The following is a 17,128-nucleotide window of genomic DNA, read 5'->3' on the forward strand; positions in this document are numbered from 1 at the left end:
CGAGGATAAATCCCATCCAGTCCCAGGGTTTTATCTATTTTCAGATGTTCCAAAATTGCTCAAACCTCCTCTTTGTCAACTGCAATCCCATCTAATCTAGTAGCCTGTATCTCCGTATTCTCACGAACATTCCCTTTTCCAATGTGAATACTGACGAAAAGTATTCATTAAGCGCTTCCCCAATGTCCTCAGATTCCACACACACTACTGTCTTTGATTGACCCTAATCTTACTCTAGTCATTCTTTTATTCCTGATATACCTATAGAAGGCCTTAGGGTTTTCCTTGATCCTATTCACCAACAACTTCTTATGTCCCCTCCTGGCTCTTCTTAGCGCTCTCTTTAGATTATTTCTGTCTAATGTATAACTCTCAAGCCCCCTAACTGAGCCTTCACGCCTCATCCTCACATAAGCCTTCCTCTTCCTCTTAACAAGAGCTTCAACTTCTTTAGTAAACTATGGCTCCCTCTCTCTACAGCTACCTCATTGATATATACTTATCAATGACCCGCAGTAGCTGTTCCTTGAATAAACTCCACATTTCAAGTGTGTCCATCCCCTACAGTTTTCTTCCCCATCCTAGGCATCCTAAATCTTGCCTAATCGCATCATAATTGCCTTTCCCCCAGTTATACATCTTTCCCTGTTGTATATACCTATTTCTGCCCATTGCTATTGTAAACATAACCGAATTATGGTCACCATCACCAAAGTGCTCACCTACCTCCAAATCTAACACCTGGCCGGGTTCATTCCCCAGTACCAAATCCAATATGGCATCGCCCCTTGTTGGACTGTCTACATACTGTGTCAGGAAACCCTACTGCACATTGAACAAAAACTGACCCATCTAAACTACTTAAATTATAGTATTTCCAGTCAACATTGGGGAAGTTAAAGTCCCCCATAACAACTACCCTGTTACTCTCGCTCCTGTCAAGAATTATCTTTGCTTTCCTTTCCTCTACATCCCTGGAACTATTCAGAGGCCAATGGAAAACTCCCAACAGGGTGACCTCTCCTTTCCTGTTTCTAACCTCAGCCCAAACTACCTCAGTGGATGAGCCCTCAAACATTCTGTCAGCTGCTGTAGTATCACCCTTGATTAACAATGCACCACACCCCTCCCCATCTCTTTTACATCTTCTCTGTTCTTACTGAAACATCTAAATCCCGGAATCTGTAATATGGGAGGGATGGAGGTGCTGCCGTACTGTCACTAGCCTCATAACATTCTGAGTGCAGGATGGATTTGATCAAATTTGATCACTGCAAAAATGAAATTAAAAAGCTAACCTCATGTTGACTGTGTAACTATTATTAATTGTCATAAAACGCACACTTAATTCTCTAAGCTTGTTTGGGGAAGGGGCTCTGCTATCCTTGTCTGCACTTTGTGTAACTCCAGATTGACAAATGTGGTTACTTTTGACAGCCCCCAGGATGGCCTGGCTAGCCACTCCATTCCAATACCGCAAAGCCGAAAGGAATGCAGTAGACAGAGTCCTGGCATCAACAAAGATACAGTGGCAGCCCCAGTCCTACAGACACTGCAAACTCCTCCTTCCTAACATCTGGGAATTTGTGTCAAAATTAAGAGAAGTTGTGCCTCGGATAGGCCAAAATAGTCATTCTCACAGAGCGATAGCTTACAGACAATGTTCCAGACACCACCATCACCACCACTATTCCTGAAGATGGTCCTCTCCCATCAGAAGGACAGAGCCACTGGCAACATTCCCTTTAAAAATGATATGCACTGTGCAAACCTCCAAAGGCGGTGCACTACAGCCAATGCATTGGTATGTTAAGTGTGCTGAACCTCCCAGCAGTCATGTGGGTCTCCGTTTCACGAGGTCATTGGTGACCAGGGATGGTGGCACATCCAGGAAATAGAACATACAACAAAAAACAGTACAGCACAGTCCAGGCCCTTCGGCCCTCAATTTGTGCTGACCTTATATCCTACTCTAAAATCAAACTAACCCACATATCTTTCATTTTACTATTATCCTATCTAAGAATCACTTAAATGTCCCGAATGTATTTGATTCCACTATCACTGCTGGCACTCTCTGTGTAAAGAACCTACCTCTGACATCCCCCAAACTTTCTTCCAATCACCTTAAAATTATAGACAATAGACAGTAGCCCATTCGGCCCTTCAAGCCAGCACCAACATTCATTATGATCATGGCTGATCATCCTCAATCAGTATCCTGTTCCTGCCTTATCCCCATAACCCTTGATTCCACTATCCTTACGAGCTCTATCCAACTCTTTCTTGAAAGTATCCAGAGGTTTGGCCTCCACAGCCTTCTGGGGCAGAGCATTCCACACACACACCACTCTCTGGGTGAAGAAGTTTCTCCTCAATTCTATTCTAAATGGCCTAACCCTTTATTTTTAAGCTGTGTCCTCTGGTTCTGGACTCACCCATCAGCGGAAACATGTTTCCTGCCTCCAGAGTGTCAATCCTTTAATAATCTTATACATCTCAGTCAGATCCCTTCTCATCATTCTAAACTCAAGGGTATACAAGCCCAGTCGCTCCAATCTTTCACCATATGACAGTCCCGTCATTCCGGGAATTGATCTCGTGAACCTACACTGCACTCCCTCAATAGCCAGAATGTCCTTCCTCAAATTTGGAAACCAAAACTGCACACAATACTCAGAGCAGCACGGTGGCTCAGTGGTTAGTACTGCTGCCTCACTGCACCAGGGACCCCAGTTCAATTCCCGCCTTGGGCAGCTGTCTGTGTGGAGTTTGTATATTCTCCCCGTGTCTGTGTGGGTTTCCTCTGGGTGCTCTGGTTTCCTCCCACAGCCCAAAGATGTGCAGGTCAGGTGAATTGGCTATGCTAAAATGCCCATAGTGTTAGGTGCATTAGTCAAGGGTAAAGGTAGGGGAATGGGTCTGCGGGTTGCTCTTTGGACGGTTGGTGTGGACTTGTTGGGCCGAAGGGCCTGTACCCACATTGTAGGGAATCTAATCACAAGGGGCTCTGTCCAGATGCAGGAGGGCCTCTTTGCTCCTGTACTCAATTCCTCTTGTTATGAAGGCCAGCATGCCATTAGCTTTCTTCACTGCCTGCGGTACCTGCATGCTTGCTTTCATTGACTGATGTATAAGAACACCTAGATCTCATTGTACTTCCCCTTTACCTAACTTGACTCCATTTAGATAGTAATCTGGCTTTCTGTTCTTGCCACCTAAGTGGATAATCACACCTTTATCCACATTGAACTGCATCTGCCATGCCCCAATGTGATAGCCGTTTCCACCCTGGGAAAAGGAATCTGGCTATCCACTCCAACTGTGCCTCTCATTATCTTGTACACCTCGATCAAGTCACCACTCATCCTTCTTCTCTCCAGTGAGAAAAGCCGCAGCTCCCTCAACCTTTCTTCATAAGACATGCCCTCCAATACAGGCAGCATCTTGATAAATCTCCTCTGCACCCTCTCTAAAGCTTCCACATCCTTCCTATAATGAGGCAACCAGAACTGAACACAATACTCCAAATGTGGCTAACCAGGGCTCTATAGAGCTACAGCATAACCTTGCGGCTCTTAAAATCAATACCCCTGCTAATAAAAGCCAACACACTGTACGCCTTCTTAACAACCTCATCATCTTGGGTGGCAACTTTGATGTCTCTATGGATGTGGACCCCAAGATCCCTCTGTCCCTTCACACTGCCAAGAATCCTGCCTTTAACCCTGTAATCTGCATTCAAAGTCAACCTTCCAAAATGAATCACTTCATACTTTTCCAGGTTGAACTTCAGCTGCCATTTTTCAGGCCAGCTTGGCTTCCTGTAAATGTCCTGTAGCAACCTACAACAGAACTCCACACTATCCATAACTCCACCAACTTTCGTGTCATTGGCAAACTTACGAACCCACCCTTCCACTTCCTCATCCAAGTCATTTATAAAAATCACAAAGAGCAGCTACTAGACTGGCTCTGCAGCAAATAGTAAGGGAACCAACAAGAGAGAATCATCTACTTGATGTGGCACTCTGTCAGAGATGAAGCTGTCCAAGTCTGTATTGGTAGGAATGACCATTGTTAGGAGATCATAGCCCTTATGCAGACAAAGTTCTGTCTTCACTTTAAGGATGCCCTGCATTGTGTTGTGTGCAGAATCAGTGTCTCAGAATCTCATTTCAAAACCGGGCATACACGAGACACTGTGGGCCATCAGCAACAGCAGAAGAATTATGTTCAGTTGCAGTCTAGGTAAATGCCATTATTATAGCTATATTTGACCAGAAACTTGGCTAGCCTGAAGTATGAGTTCTTGGCGAACTTTGTAGTGAACATTGGCAGGGCCTTTGGCTGTGTCTGGTGTAGTCAGTGTTATCCAGGTGGAGTGAAGCGAATTGGTACACTCGATGCTGTGGTGTTGCGGACTTCATGAGGTTGAAACGAATCACTTACTTAGATTTCCGGCTGAAGATGGTTGCATCAGCCTTGTCTGTCATGTTTCTGTTAAGCTTTGCCATTGTTGAGGATGGGGGTGTTCACAGAGTCTGCTCCTGTTGCGTTCACTGAGATACCAGCTGCCAGAATTTCGCTGCTCCAGTTCCAAAGAAGCATCATTGGATCCAAAACATGAATTCTGTTTCTCTCTCCTCAGTTGTTGCCAGATCTGCTCAGTTTCTCTAGCACTTTCTGTTCTAATTTCAGATTAGATTAGATTACTTGCAGTGTGGAAACAGGCCCTTTGGCCCAACAAGTCCACGCCGACCTGCCGAAGAGCAACCCATTCCCCTACGTTTACCCCTTCACCTAACACTACCGGTAATTTAGCATGACCGATTCACCTGACCTGCACATTTTCTGGACTGTGGGAGGAAACCGGAGCACCCGGAGGAAACCCACACAGACACGGGGAAGAATGTGCAAACTCCACAGTCAGCTGCCTGAGGCGGGAACTGAACCCGGTTCTCTGGCGCTGTGAGGCAGCAGTGCTAACCATTGTGCCACTGTGCCACCGTGCCACCCACCAGCATTTGCTATGTTTTGCTTTACTTACTCATCTGCTTGTTAATTGTCCACCACCACTCATTAATTAACATGGCAGGATTTGGGTCTATCTGGAGGAAGTGGTGGAAGTATTTCAGCAGGAGTTGGTGACCTGCAGCACGTTGTGGATATCCAGTTTCAAGCAATTAGATTGGTTGAGAATCTGTCCCTTTAACTCAGTGACAGAACAATAGGACAGAATGAGGAATGTTCTCCGTACAAAATGGGCCTTTAACCCGTCAAGGACTGTACAGTGGTCACCGCTACCAACACTATTCTGAACAGACACATTTCTTACAGCTACATTAATTGACATAAGGACAAGTAGGTTTTTCCGTCTCACTAGGCAAAATTAGAAATTGCTGAAAAAGCTCAGCAGGTCTGGCAGCGTCTGTGGAGAGAAATCAGAGTTATCGTTTTGGATTGAGTGACCCTTCCTGCTGAACTGAGATTCTGAGGAAGGGTCACTGGACCTGAAACATTAATTCTGATTTCTGTACACAGCTGCTGCCAGACCTGCTGAGTTTTTTCAGCAGTTTCTATTTTTGTCTATTATTTGCAGCATCTGCAGTTCCTTCCGGTTTTATCTCCCGTTCGCTAGTTCACTCATCAGCTGCTAAAGGTTGAGCTTTGTCTAGACTCAGCCAGCTCCGTCTATAATGAGGCCACTCCGCCATTCTTAGTGATGGAGGTGTAAGTTCCCACCCACAATACAATCTCTACGTTCGATGTGGAGGAGTATAATTCATGAGGGAGTGTGCTGACAGTCATCTTGCAAGGTTTCTTTGCCCATGTTCCACTGGATGCCATGACACTTTATCCAGGGTAAAGAATGTTAAAAATGCCCAAAGTCCTTCAGCCTGTGCTGCTATCTCTGATGGATCTGAATAGGCTGGAATGGCTAAGGCAAGCCCACAATTCCTTCCTTTGATCTGAAGGACCTGACCAAACCAGACAATCTCGTGACAATCTGAGATTGAAGTTTATTGAAATCATAATTGATACTAGCTTTTTTTGTTCCAGATTTATTTAAATAATTGAATTTAAACTCCCCCACTGTCTTGTTCACTGGAATTTAAACTCCCAGTTGCAGATCACTGGCCAGATGCTGGATTATTTACCTGTGGAGGTAACCTGTACTTTGTAAACAACATGGAATAATTTCACTAAGTCTGTGCTCAGTTTCTATACTATACTATTCCACAACGCAGGTTTGTTCATGAGAATTAGTTACCTTATATGTTGTTTTATCAAATGCAAAGTCATTATCCTTATGGCTACAGGATCTCATATAATCTTAAAGGTTTGGGTAGAATCCTTGCAGATTGTAAATTCCCATTATTATGCTTGGTAATAGAAAAGTTAAACTCAGAGGCTTGGAGATTATTTTTAAATTTGATATGAATGGGCTGTCTTTTCTATTTCCTTTTGTGGACCATTGCTGTGTAACAATTGACTGCTATGTGTTTTTTATATTACAACAGCAATTACAACAAAAAAGATTTTATTGGATGCAAAGAACTTGGAGCATCTTGACATTGATAAAGGCTCTATACAAATGCAAGTTCTTCCTTTCTTGTTGTAGTTCTACAAGAACTACAACAACGGATACCCGAGCTACAAATCTTCAATCAGATTCTTCCTTTCTTATTTAGTGCGTGGCTACTAAAGACAGGAAGAGTTTAGATTGAATGCGCTGCTGGCATTACATTTCCCACTTTAGTCATATTTTGGCCATATTATTGCAAACTAATATGATCAATCTATTTTCCTGCTATGTTAGGTGAGACTGGACTCCTCATTTCTCCAGTGACTAAATGGAATCCATTCAGTGGTTATGCTGGAAACAAGAAGTTTTCACAGCAGAAGCTGTTGGAAGATGTATTTAAAAAGGGGGATCTGTATTTCAACACAGGGGACCTCATGTCTGAGAGCCAGGATGGCTACATTTACTTCCGTGATCGGATTGGAGATACCTTTAGGTAAACAAATCAAATATTTAGCTGCTTTCGATCTTTTACTCCACTGAGGATGAAAAATGTGATTCACTTAAGTTCAACATTTGTAGCCAAACAGAAGTTTCTAATTTTCTTTTGAAATCTTCAGGTTGTCGATTTAGGTTGAATTTGTGATTTTACTTTAGTTTCTGTTCTTATCGGGTTTGGACCTTGTTGAGATGAAGCTTGTTAATTTCACTTCAAATAGAATCGATATTTGACACTTTATGGAGATCAAAACTAATCATGCATTACCTTTTAATGGTGAGCAGCATACAATGTCAGATTCAAATTCACCTATGAACAGATTAGAGAATAGGTTCGAACTATTTTCATTACATAAAGCAGAAACAAGCTTAAATACTTTCTTCAAAATTCATTTTACTTCATCAAAGATTTGTGTATTTAAAGAATAATAATGTGTTACCATTCAGGGAAATATAGCTACATTAAATAAATGCTCAGTGCTTCAAACAGAGAGAGAAAAAAAATCAGCCATGATATTTCTGTTTTAGTGTACTCAGTCTTTCCTATTGGTGATATAACCATTAATCAGAATGCTGTTGTTTCTAGATGGAAAGGGGAAAATGTTGCAACCACAGAGGTGGCTGAAATTATTGGAATGTTGGACATTGTCGAAGAAGCCAATGTGTATGGAGTAGCTGTCCAAGGTGAAGACTGGTTATGTCAAAAGTCTTGCATTCATTTCAGACTTTTAAATAAAATGTCAGTCTTACATTAGTAATGGCATTCAGGTCTCATTTATATGTCAGCTAGTTGTGTTGTATTTCTCAAGTATATACTGGATGAAAGAAACATGAGAGGATGAAAACCAGAATCTGAAAGGGGGAATCCCATGTTACACAGCAGAAGAAAAGTTTTTTTCTGGGTTCTGAAAGCACAGAATGTGTAGAACCCCAGTGAAGTTTACAGGAACTTTACATAGGATTAAATTTCATTTGGGGACTTCCTTCAGCTGCCCACATTAAGTTTGACACTACAAGCACAGAGGCCCTGAGAAAACAGCAGGTCGAGTTGAGAAGAAGATGACAGGGGAATGGAGACAAAAACAGAAGTTGCTGGAAAAGCTCAGCAGGTTTGGTCGCATATGTGGAAAAAAATCAGAGTTAAGGTTTCAAGTCAAGTGACCCTTCCTCAGAACTGGAGAAACTGGGAACTGGAGAAACATTGACCTGCAGCTTATTATTTCAAACTACTTTTCTGATTTTCTCTCACAATTCTCAATATTGTATTGTTCTGTTTTTCCCTTTACTATTGCCTTTACTATTAAATTATTTTTAATATTTGACTTTGTTTTTGGAGTTCAACCTTTCCTAATTCTGTGATATTAGATTAGATTAGATTAGATTAGATTACTTACAGTGTGGAAACAGGCCCTTCGGCCCAACAAGTCCACACCGACCCGCCGAAGCGCAACCCACCCATACCCCTACATTTACCCCTTACCTAACACTATGGGCAATTTAGCATGGCCAATTCACCTGACCCGCACATCTTTGTGACTGTGGGAGGAAACCGGAGCACCCGGAGGAAACACACACAGACACGGGGAGAACGTGCAAACTCCACACAGTCAGTCGCCTGAGTCGGGAATTGAACCTGGGTCTCAGGCGCTGTGAGGCAGCAGTGCTAACCACTGTGCCACCGTGCCGCCATATTGGGTTCCAGTAACCTTTCCAGTGTGAAAAATGGGCTTTTGGTCCATCTGTGTATATTGTTTTTGTTTCTCTGCTTCTCTTCCTCTTCATTTTCACCAGGCCTCAAAGAATTCCAACAGGGAATTCGAGCGGCTAAAAGGGGTCATGAAATGTCTTTGGCAAACCAGATCACAGAATATCTCAAGGTGTTGTATACATATATAAGGAGCAAGAGGGTAGCTAGAGAAAGGGTAGGTCCAGTCAAGGACAAACGAGGAAATGTATACATGGAGCCAGAGGAAGTAGATGAGGTTTTTAACAAATACTTTGCATTGGTAATCACAAAGGAGCAAGACATGGTGGATTGTGAGTCTTGAGAGGAACATGTTGATATTTGAGAACATGTCAATATAAAAAAGGGGAGGTGGTGTTGGATGTTTTAAAAAGCATTAAGGTAGACAAACCTCCAGGATCTAATGGGATATATCCCAAAATGCTAAGGTGGGAAATTGCTGAGGTCCTGTATAAAATCTTTAAGTCCTCTTTAGCCATAGGAAAGGTCCTAGAGGACTGGTCAATAGCCAATGTTGTTTTTTCCTTTGTTTAAAAAGGGTAACTGGAATAATCTGGGAAATTAAAGGCTGATGAGCCTTACATCAGGGATAGGGAATTATTGGTGAAGATTCTTAGGAAGAGAAATTACTCACATTTGAAAAAAATATAGACTTACTAATGATAGACATCGTGGCTTTGTGCAGGGAAGGTCATGTTTCACAAACTTAAATAAGCTTTGTGAGAAAGTGACAAAACTGATTGATGAGGATAGGGTGGTTGACATTGTCTACATGGATTTTAGCAAGGTCTTTGACAAGGTCCCTCACGTCAGGCTGATACAAAAGATGAAGTCACACAGGATCCATGGGGAGTTGGTAAGATGGATACAGAACTGGCTTGGCCATAGAAGACAGAAAGTAGCAAAGGAAGGGTGCTTTTCTGACTGGAGATCTGTGGCCAATGATGTTCTGCAGGATCAGTGCTGGGATGCCTGTTATTTGTAATATATATAAATCATATGGAGGATAACTTAGGTGGTCTGATTAGTAATTTGGTAGATGACACAATGACTGGAGAAGCTGCAAATAGTGAGGAGGTTTGGCAGAGGTTACAGCAGAATATAGATAGGCTGGAGACTTGGATTGAGAAACGGCCGATATAGTTCAATCTAGAAAAATGTGAGGTGATGCATTTTGGAAGGCCTAATGCAGGAAGGAAGTATATGGCAGAACCCTTAAATTCATCAACATACAGAGGGATTGAGTGTACAGGTCCACGGTTCCTGTGGAAAGTGGAAACACAAGTGGGTAAGGTGATCAAGAAGGCACATGCCTTCATCAGTCAGGATAGCAAGTGTTAAAACTAGCAAGTCATGCTGCAGCAGTATGGAAGTTTAGCTAGGCCATATTTGGAATATGATATACTGTTCTGGTCGCCACATTGCCAGAAGGACATGGAGGCCTTGGAGAGGGTACAGGATGTTGCCTGGTTTGGAGGGTATTAGTTATGAGGAGAGATTGATTGAACTTTGTTGGTTTTCACTTGAGCGTTGAAGGATTAGGGAGACCCAATAGAAGTCTAAAACATTGCGAGAGGTATTGATAGAAGGGGCAGTTAGAGTCCTGTCTTCCCAGAGCAGTATTGTCAATAGTTAGACAACATAGATGTAAGGTAAAAGGGAGAAAGTTTAAGGGGGATATGAAAGGCAACCTTTTTACATAGATGGTGGTAAGTGCCTGAAATACATTGCCAGAGGAGGTGGCAGAGGTGAATACAATAACAACATTTAAGAAGCATCTTTATAGATACATGAATAGGCAGGAAATAGAGAGATATAGTCAGTGTAGAGACAAAAGGTTTTTAGTTTAGAAAGGGGTCATGTGTTAGCGCAGTCTTCGTGGGTTGAAGGGCCTCTTTCTGTGCTGGACTGTTCTTTGTTCTTTGTTTGCTTATTCTTGCTCAGGAATCAATTATAGTTATGATGCTGAAATTAGCTCATCAATATCTTCAAATGTTTGACCATACTGCCACAGATATGGAATGCTGGGGGATGATATCCAAGGGTTATGAAGAGTATGATTGTTTTCTTTTTTATGAATGAGAATTATTTTGTAGATAATAAATTTAAATTTATTGTAAATTACATTTGATCAAATCAGCACGCTTTGTGTCCTATACCTACAGTGTACATGTGAAAAATGCTTAAGTATATTTTTCAAAAATGTCTAAATTTGGAGAAATCTTAATTATTCATTTTCATATATCCACTGCAGGATATGAAGGCAAGGTAGGGATGGCAGCTATTATCCTGAAACCAGGTCAAGAGTTCAAAGGGGAAAAAATATACAATCACGTTGTGAAATATCTGCCAAGTTATGCTTACCCACGCTTCCTGAGAATTCAGGTCAGTACGTACAAATTCCTGAATCAGTTTAACACTTCATAAGTTTGGGGTTCTCATTAAACAGATAGCTAGATTTAGTAAACATGAATGTTATATACTTTGCCAAAGTTAAACAGCACAGGTTATCTATTATCTTCAGTTCAAAAATATGTTTTTCCAATAAAGATGCATAGCAAAGACAGTTTAGGGAGGATCAAAGTATTAAGTATTTGTGAAGAATAGCAACAAAAGCAAGAACCAACATAATTAGTTGTGTTTTTAGAACACAAAACTTACAGTGCACTGTGCAGATGCAGAAAAGAGAATGCAGGAAGATATTTAGGAAATAAGCAAGACCACCACACTCAGTGGTACATGATCAATTACATCCTTGTCATTATTATACAATGTAAAGTTATAATTATTTAATTAAGTATGCCCAACCATGATTGTTAACTCAATAACTTTGAAGTAAAGCAATTTCACAATTCAAGGCTAGCTTCGTTCTCACTATGTTCACGTTCTGAAGGACTGAGTAGGGGTTTGAGAAACACATGCCAATTTTCTTGAGATTCAAGGCATTCTAAGATTACACCCCAAATCACTCTATTACTTACATAGATGTTACTGAGTGTGCGTCGACTTCAACATTGCTGTTAGATTCAATTCCACTAACATCTGATAATAATGGACCAAATCAGAGAATGGTCAACTCCAATGCATAATAGACAGTAATGCAGACAGGTAGAGTAGCTTTTGTCTTGCTGTTGTTCAGTTGGAGAAAGCTGAGGCTCACCTTTGAGTTGAATTTGGACTAGCAATTTAACCCTTCCATGGATTGGAAGGTGCTGGTAAGGAAGGAGAACTGAGTATTAATTGCATGTTTGTGAAAGCAAATGCCATGGTTATGCACAATATAATGAGGAGCACAGTCCACACAAGGAATAGTTAGGGCCAAGGATGGAAGCTTGACCCACTGCTGGGAAACCTAATGTTATTCAATTATTTTTCTTGAAATGTTTCCCCTGACTTGAGACATTTTTCTTTGTTAACTGATTCTAATGCCATCTCTCTTCAGAAGGCATTAAAAGACCACCACATAAACGGAGACTTCATATGGGTAGGACTAAGCCGGTGAGTGCAGAAGGTCCTTCATCGTATTGGCATACAAAGTAGCAGTTAAATTTAGAGGAGAAAGTGAGGTCTGCAGATGCTGGAGAGCAGAGCTGAAAATGTGTTGCTGGAAAAGCGCAGCAGGTCAGGCAGCATCCAAGGAACAGGAAATTCCTTGGATGCTGCCTGACCTGCTGCGCTTTTCCAGCAACACATTTTCAGCAGTTAAATTTAATCTAGTTTCATAACTAGCCATTATGTAAATTGCTCAAATCAACATCTACAGGGACTAATGCAGCACCATGACCACTATGTGACTACATTCAATAGGAGTGGCAGGAAGCTAAATCTAACTCATGGAGGTTATGGACTAGTTGACCCTGGTGTCTGATGCAGTAGGATCAAGGTGGGCAGACACAGATAATGATGTGTGACTGAGGCGAGGGTAAAGGAAAGAAGTGCAGAAACCCAGGGATAGAGGATAGACACAGTTAAGTAAAATATTTCAAGCTCTGAGACCAAAGGATCCTTCCACTGTGCTTTAGAAATGAGGATTGTGAAAATATGCAAAAGGAAATAAACATGGATTTGTAAATTGTATAAAGAAGCAGTTAATGAATTGCATCAATAATGATTTGTATGGTAAGTCTTTGTAGATATTTGTTAGGAATGAGGAAATGTAGACGTGCAAATTAAAGATGTTCTGGCATTAACAATGTTGAATGTTTGCAATTATATTTTTTAAACTGAGACGTCACATGATCTCATTCCTGTTCTTGCAGCATGTCCCAGGTACCTATGGAATCACAGGCCACAATTTTGATGGCTGTGGTAAAGAAGACTGCAAGATTTATGTATTAACAGTTCAAAACATTTTCTAATGGAAAGTAAATATTGAAACTTTCCTCCAAAAATACTTAAACTAAAATCACTTTTCTATTTGTCTTAGGAATTCATGGAGATGACTGGAACCTTCAAGAGAAAAAAAATGAAATTGGTAGAAGAAGCATTTAATCCCATGATCATAACTGAGCCATTGTATTTCCTGGATACTTTTGAGAAATCTTACATTTTAATGACAGAGCAAATCTATGACCAGATTTTGTCATTCAAGATAAAATTATGAGCCATGTTTTGTAATTTGGGCATTTATTATATATCCATGGGAATTCTATATGACCACTTTCTCAGCAAATAGTTTTATAGTATAACTGTTAACAGCAGCTGTGTTTTATTAATACATTTTATCTGAAGATGTATTATCTGCAGAGAATATATTTTAACTTGCCTTGTAAATAATTTTAATTTGTATCTCTGTAACAAAACATTATTGATATATATGTAAACACATTTTATAAGTAACTTGATTTTCTAAACTGTTAAAATGCTTGTAATTGTATTTTTTACTGAACAACATAGCATTATAAAAATGGTTGCACTCTAATTTCTTGTCTTTTATTGCAAATATAAATTTCAAAACTTGGAATGCCTACCCCTTTACATTATAGACAGGCAGGAGGCTGGAAGGCCACAGCCAGCCAGGCAGCCCCAGCAGATGGAGAAGGCAGACTTTGGGTGTAACCCTTCAGGACTTGAAGACGGGTTACACTGGAAAGGTTGACTTCTCCACCTCCTGATGTTATCTGGCTTGCTATGTTCTTCCTGCCTCCTGCCTGCCTACTTTGGATTTCAGCACCTGCAGTTTGTTTTGTCTCTACCCTTTTCATTAGGCACATTTGATTTTTAATTTCCTACAGCAGGATGCACAATGATCTATTTTAGAAGAACAGTTGTAATTTTAATGCAAGCCTGTAACTAATCATTTGTGCCCTTCATATGGTCATATTCATTTTGTAGAGAACTCTAAGCTAGAACAACTTAATCTTCATAACAGCATGGTAACCCTCAGCATCATCGGGGCACAGAGCAGGGTATGAGGCCATCAAAAACAATTGGGCATCCATCAGCCCAGAAGCAAGGCTACAGCTAACAACAGGGTCAAGTCTGTCAGGTACTGGGTGCTGAGGTGCAACACTCTCCACAACATAGACAAAACTCCTGACAGGAGAAAGGTATGAAAAAGGTTTGAGAGATGCGAAAGTTGCAGAGGGCAGGCTGGTAGCATAGAATCTACTGCCAAAGACAGAGAGCTACCCAGAGAGATCCCAGACCCAAGGCCCCAGGACACTGCAACTCTCAAATCAGATGGTGACCTTGTCGCCACAGGTTTCATGCCAAACTTGTCTTTGCCTGAGCCACCAAAGTCATTGTGACCTTAAACATCTCTGTTTCTAGTTCCTTTCATGTTTACTGTTTTGCCAAACCTTGTCTTTCTGAAATTTGCTCACTGCCCTCTGGAGTGAAAGAAAAGTTGAAATGAAACCCTCTCTTCATCGATGTTCCTGAGTATTTCCAGCATTTTCTGTTTTTATTTCAGTTTTCCAGCCATCTGTGTTATTTTGCTTTTATTTCAGAATCTTATTGTATATCCATGTGAATTCTTCATGACCACTTCCTCAGCAAGTAGTTTTATGGTATTAACAGCAGTTATATTTTATTAACACATTCTATCTGAATTTGGAGGTGCCGGTGTTGGACTGGGGTGTACAAAGTTAAAAATCACACAACACCAGGTTATAGTCCAACAGGTTTAACTGGAAGCACTAGTTTTTGGAGCACAGCTGCTTCATCAGACAACCACCTGGTGAAGGAGCAGCGCTCCAAAAGCTAGTGCTTCCAAGTAAATCTGTTGGACTATAACCTGGTGTTGTGTGATTTTTAACATTTTATCTGAAGATAGATTATCTACAGAGAATATTCTTTAACTTGTCTTGTAAATAATTTTAATTTGTATCTCTGTAAAACATTATATATAAAAACACATTTTATATGTAACTTTATTTTCTAAACTGTTAGCATGCCTTTTCCTCCAGTGAGTTGTTTAATTGTCCACCACCATTCCCGACTGGATGTGGCAGGATAGCAGAGTTTCAATCTGATCCATTGGTTGTGGGCTCTCTTAGCTCTGTTTATTACTTGCTGCTTGTGCTGTATAGCACATAAATATTCCTGCTATAGTCCCAGAGAACAATTGTATTATGACAGAGAGACATGGCTGGTGATGGGTCCCCATGCCTCAGGCAACAGGGAGAATTTGAGAGGTAGGGACATTCATGGTGACCTCAGCCAGTTCAGGAATCAAACCCACACTGTTGGCAACAGTCTGCATCACAAACAAAGTGTCCAGCCATTTGAGCCAACTGATGCCCAGTGGCACCAAATGACATCTTGTTTTCATGCATACCTGGTGTTGTTCCTGGCATGCTCTCCCACACTCTCCATTGAACTAGAGTTGATCCCCTGGCTTGATGGTAACGATTGAGCGGGGGATATACCAGGCCATGAGATTGCAGATTGTGCTGGAGTACAGTTCTGCTGCTCTTGATGGCCCACAGTGCCTCATTGATGCCAGTCTTGAGTTGTTAGATCTGTTCAAAGTCTGTCCCATTTAGCACAGTGATAGTGCCACACAACAAGAGGAACGGCATTCTCAATATGAAGGTGCGACTTCATCTCCACAAGGACTGTGTAGTGGTCACTCTTATCGATACTGTCATGGATAGATGTGTCTGCAGCTGGCAGATTAGTAAGGATGAGGTCAGGTTTGTTACTCCCTCTTGTTGGTTTCCTCACCAGCTGCTGCAGACCCAGTCTCAGGGGTATGTCATTTCAGACCCGACCAGCCCCACCAGTCGTGCTGGAAATAGACACTGGGGGTGGAGCTGAGATCATTTGTCAATGTGAATAATTAAAAACTCCCGAGTGCTGCAGAAACCAATTAGTTATTGTGAGAAATTGCATAATTGATGGCACATTAGGATGCAATTAATATCTGCTCTTTTACTAATACACCTCTGAATAGTTATTATAGTAGTAAGACACTTTCTGAAAAAGTAGTTTAATGTCAAAATAGCAAGCTTATGGAGGTTTTCACACAGAACAAATATGAACCTAAAGTATTTGCAATCAGTATTTTGTCAACTACATCATGTTTTACAAACTATATGGAATGCATTCTGTTTACAGATAGCAGTGTCTATTTGGAAGTCAATTTCAGAAACAGAGCTCCCTCTAATTTCATGTCGTATTATTCCTGAACGATATGTTTCCATTTTAAATTTTAATTTGGCCAACTATTGCATACTTACAGTGGAATTCTATTGTTGCATTGATCTCTTTTGTCTTCGAGTGCAGGATGTGAATTTGAGCAATTGCTATCAAGAGAATTAAATGGAATTGCAACATGGAAACATGGTATTCATCTCTACATAAGCAGTTATCCTAATTTCATGTGCCTATCCTCTTTCTATATACCCTCTATCTGTCTCAAAAAACAGATAGACTATTCTGTTCCTCAAACCTGTCAACCCACTGTTAGCTAATAATATATCAATGATTAATTACTACTGTTAGCTATTAATATATTACTTGGTCCAAACACTAATTTTGGCCACCATCTCCACAACATCACAATGCTATTTACAAAAGTTTCATCTGCTCAAAGTTTCAGCCTTGTTCACTTGGCAGCGCTCTCACCTCTGAGCCATGAGGTTCTCTCCAGGACTGAAGAATGAATATCTGAGCTGACACTTCACTCTCCCGTTGACAGAATGCTGCACTCACAGAGATCCCATCTGCCCATTGGGTAGGTGTAAACAAAATCCCAATGGCATTAGTTTGAAGACGTGCTGGCTTTCAATGTTGGTATTCTGGTCAATATTAATCACTCTATCAATGCCACTAAACAGATTATGTGGTGATTATCACCTTGCTGTTTGTGGGTGTTTACTGAGTACGTATTGGTTATGACATTCTCTCCATTA

General features: G+C 41.0%; 1 protein-coding gene across 1 annotated transcript in view; it reads left to right on the top strand.

Annotated features, from left to right (window-relative positions):
* LOC132829652 (long-chain fatty acid transport protein 6-like) overlaps positions 1-13,529 on the top strand; it is a 76,450-nt gene extending 62,921 nt beyond the window's left edge. The window contains exons 7-10 of the mRNA XM_060846991.1: positions 6,824-7,022; positions 7,611-7,708; positions 11,023-11,153; positions 13,195-13,529. Coding sequence (XP_060702974.1) covers positions 6,824-7,022; positions 7,611-7,708; positions 11,023-11,153; positions 13,195-13,371 — 605 coding nt within the window. The 3' untranslated portion in view covers positions 13,372-13,529. The remainder of the gene's footprint in view (positions 1-6,823; positions 7,023-7,610; positions 7,709-11,022; positions 11,154-13,194) is intronic.
* The last annotated feature ends 3,599 nt before the right edge of the window (positions 13,530-17,128 follow it).

This window comes from Hemiscyllium ocellatum, chromosome 2, assembly GCF_020745735.1.
Source record: "Hemiscyllium ocellatum isolate sHemOce1 chromosome 2, sHemOce1.pat.X.cur, whole genome shotgun sequence".
Lineage (NCBI taxonomy): Eukaryota > Metazoa > Chordata > Chondrichthyes > Orectolobiformes > Hemiscylliidae > Hemiscyllium > Hemiscyllium ocellatum.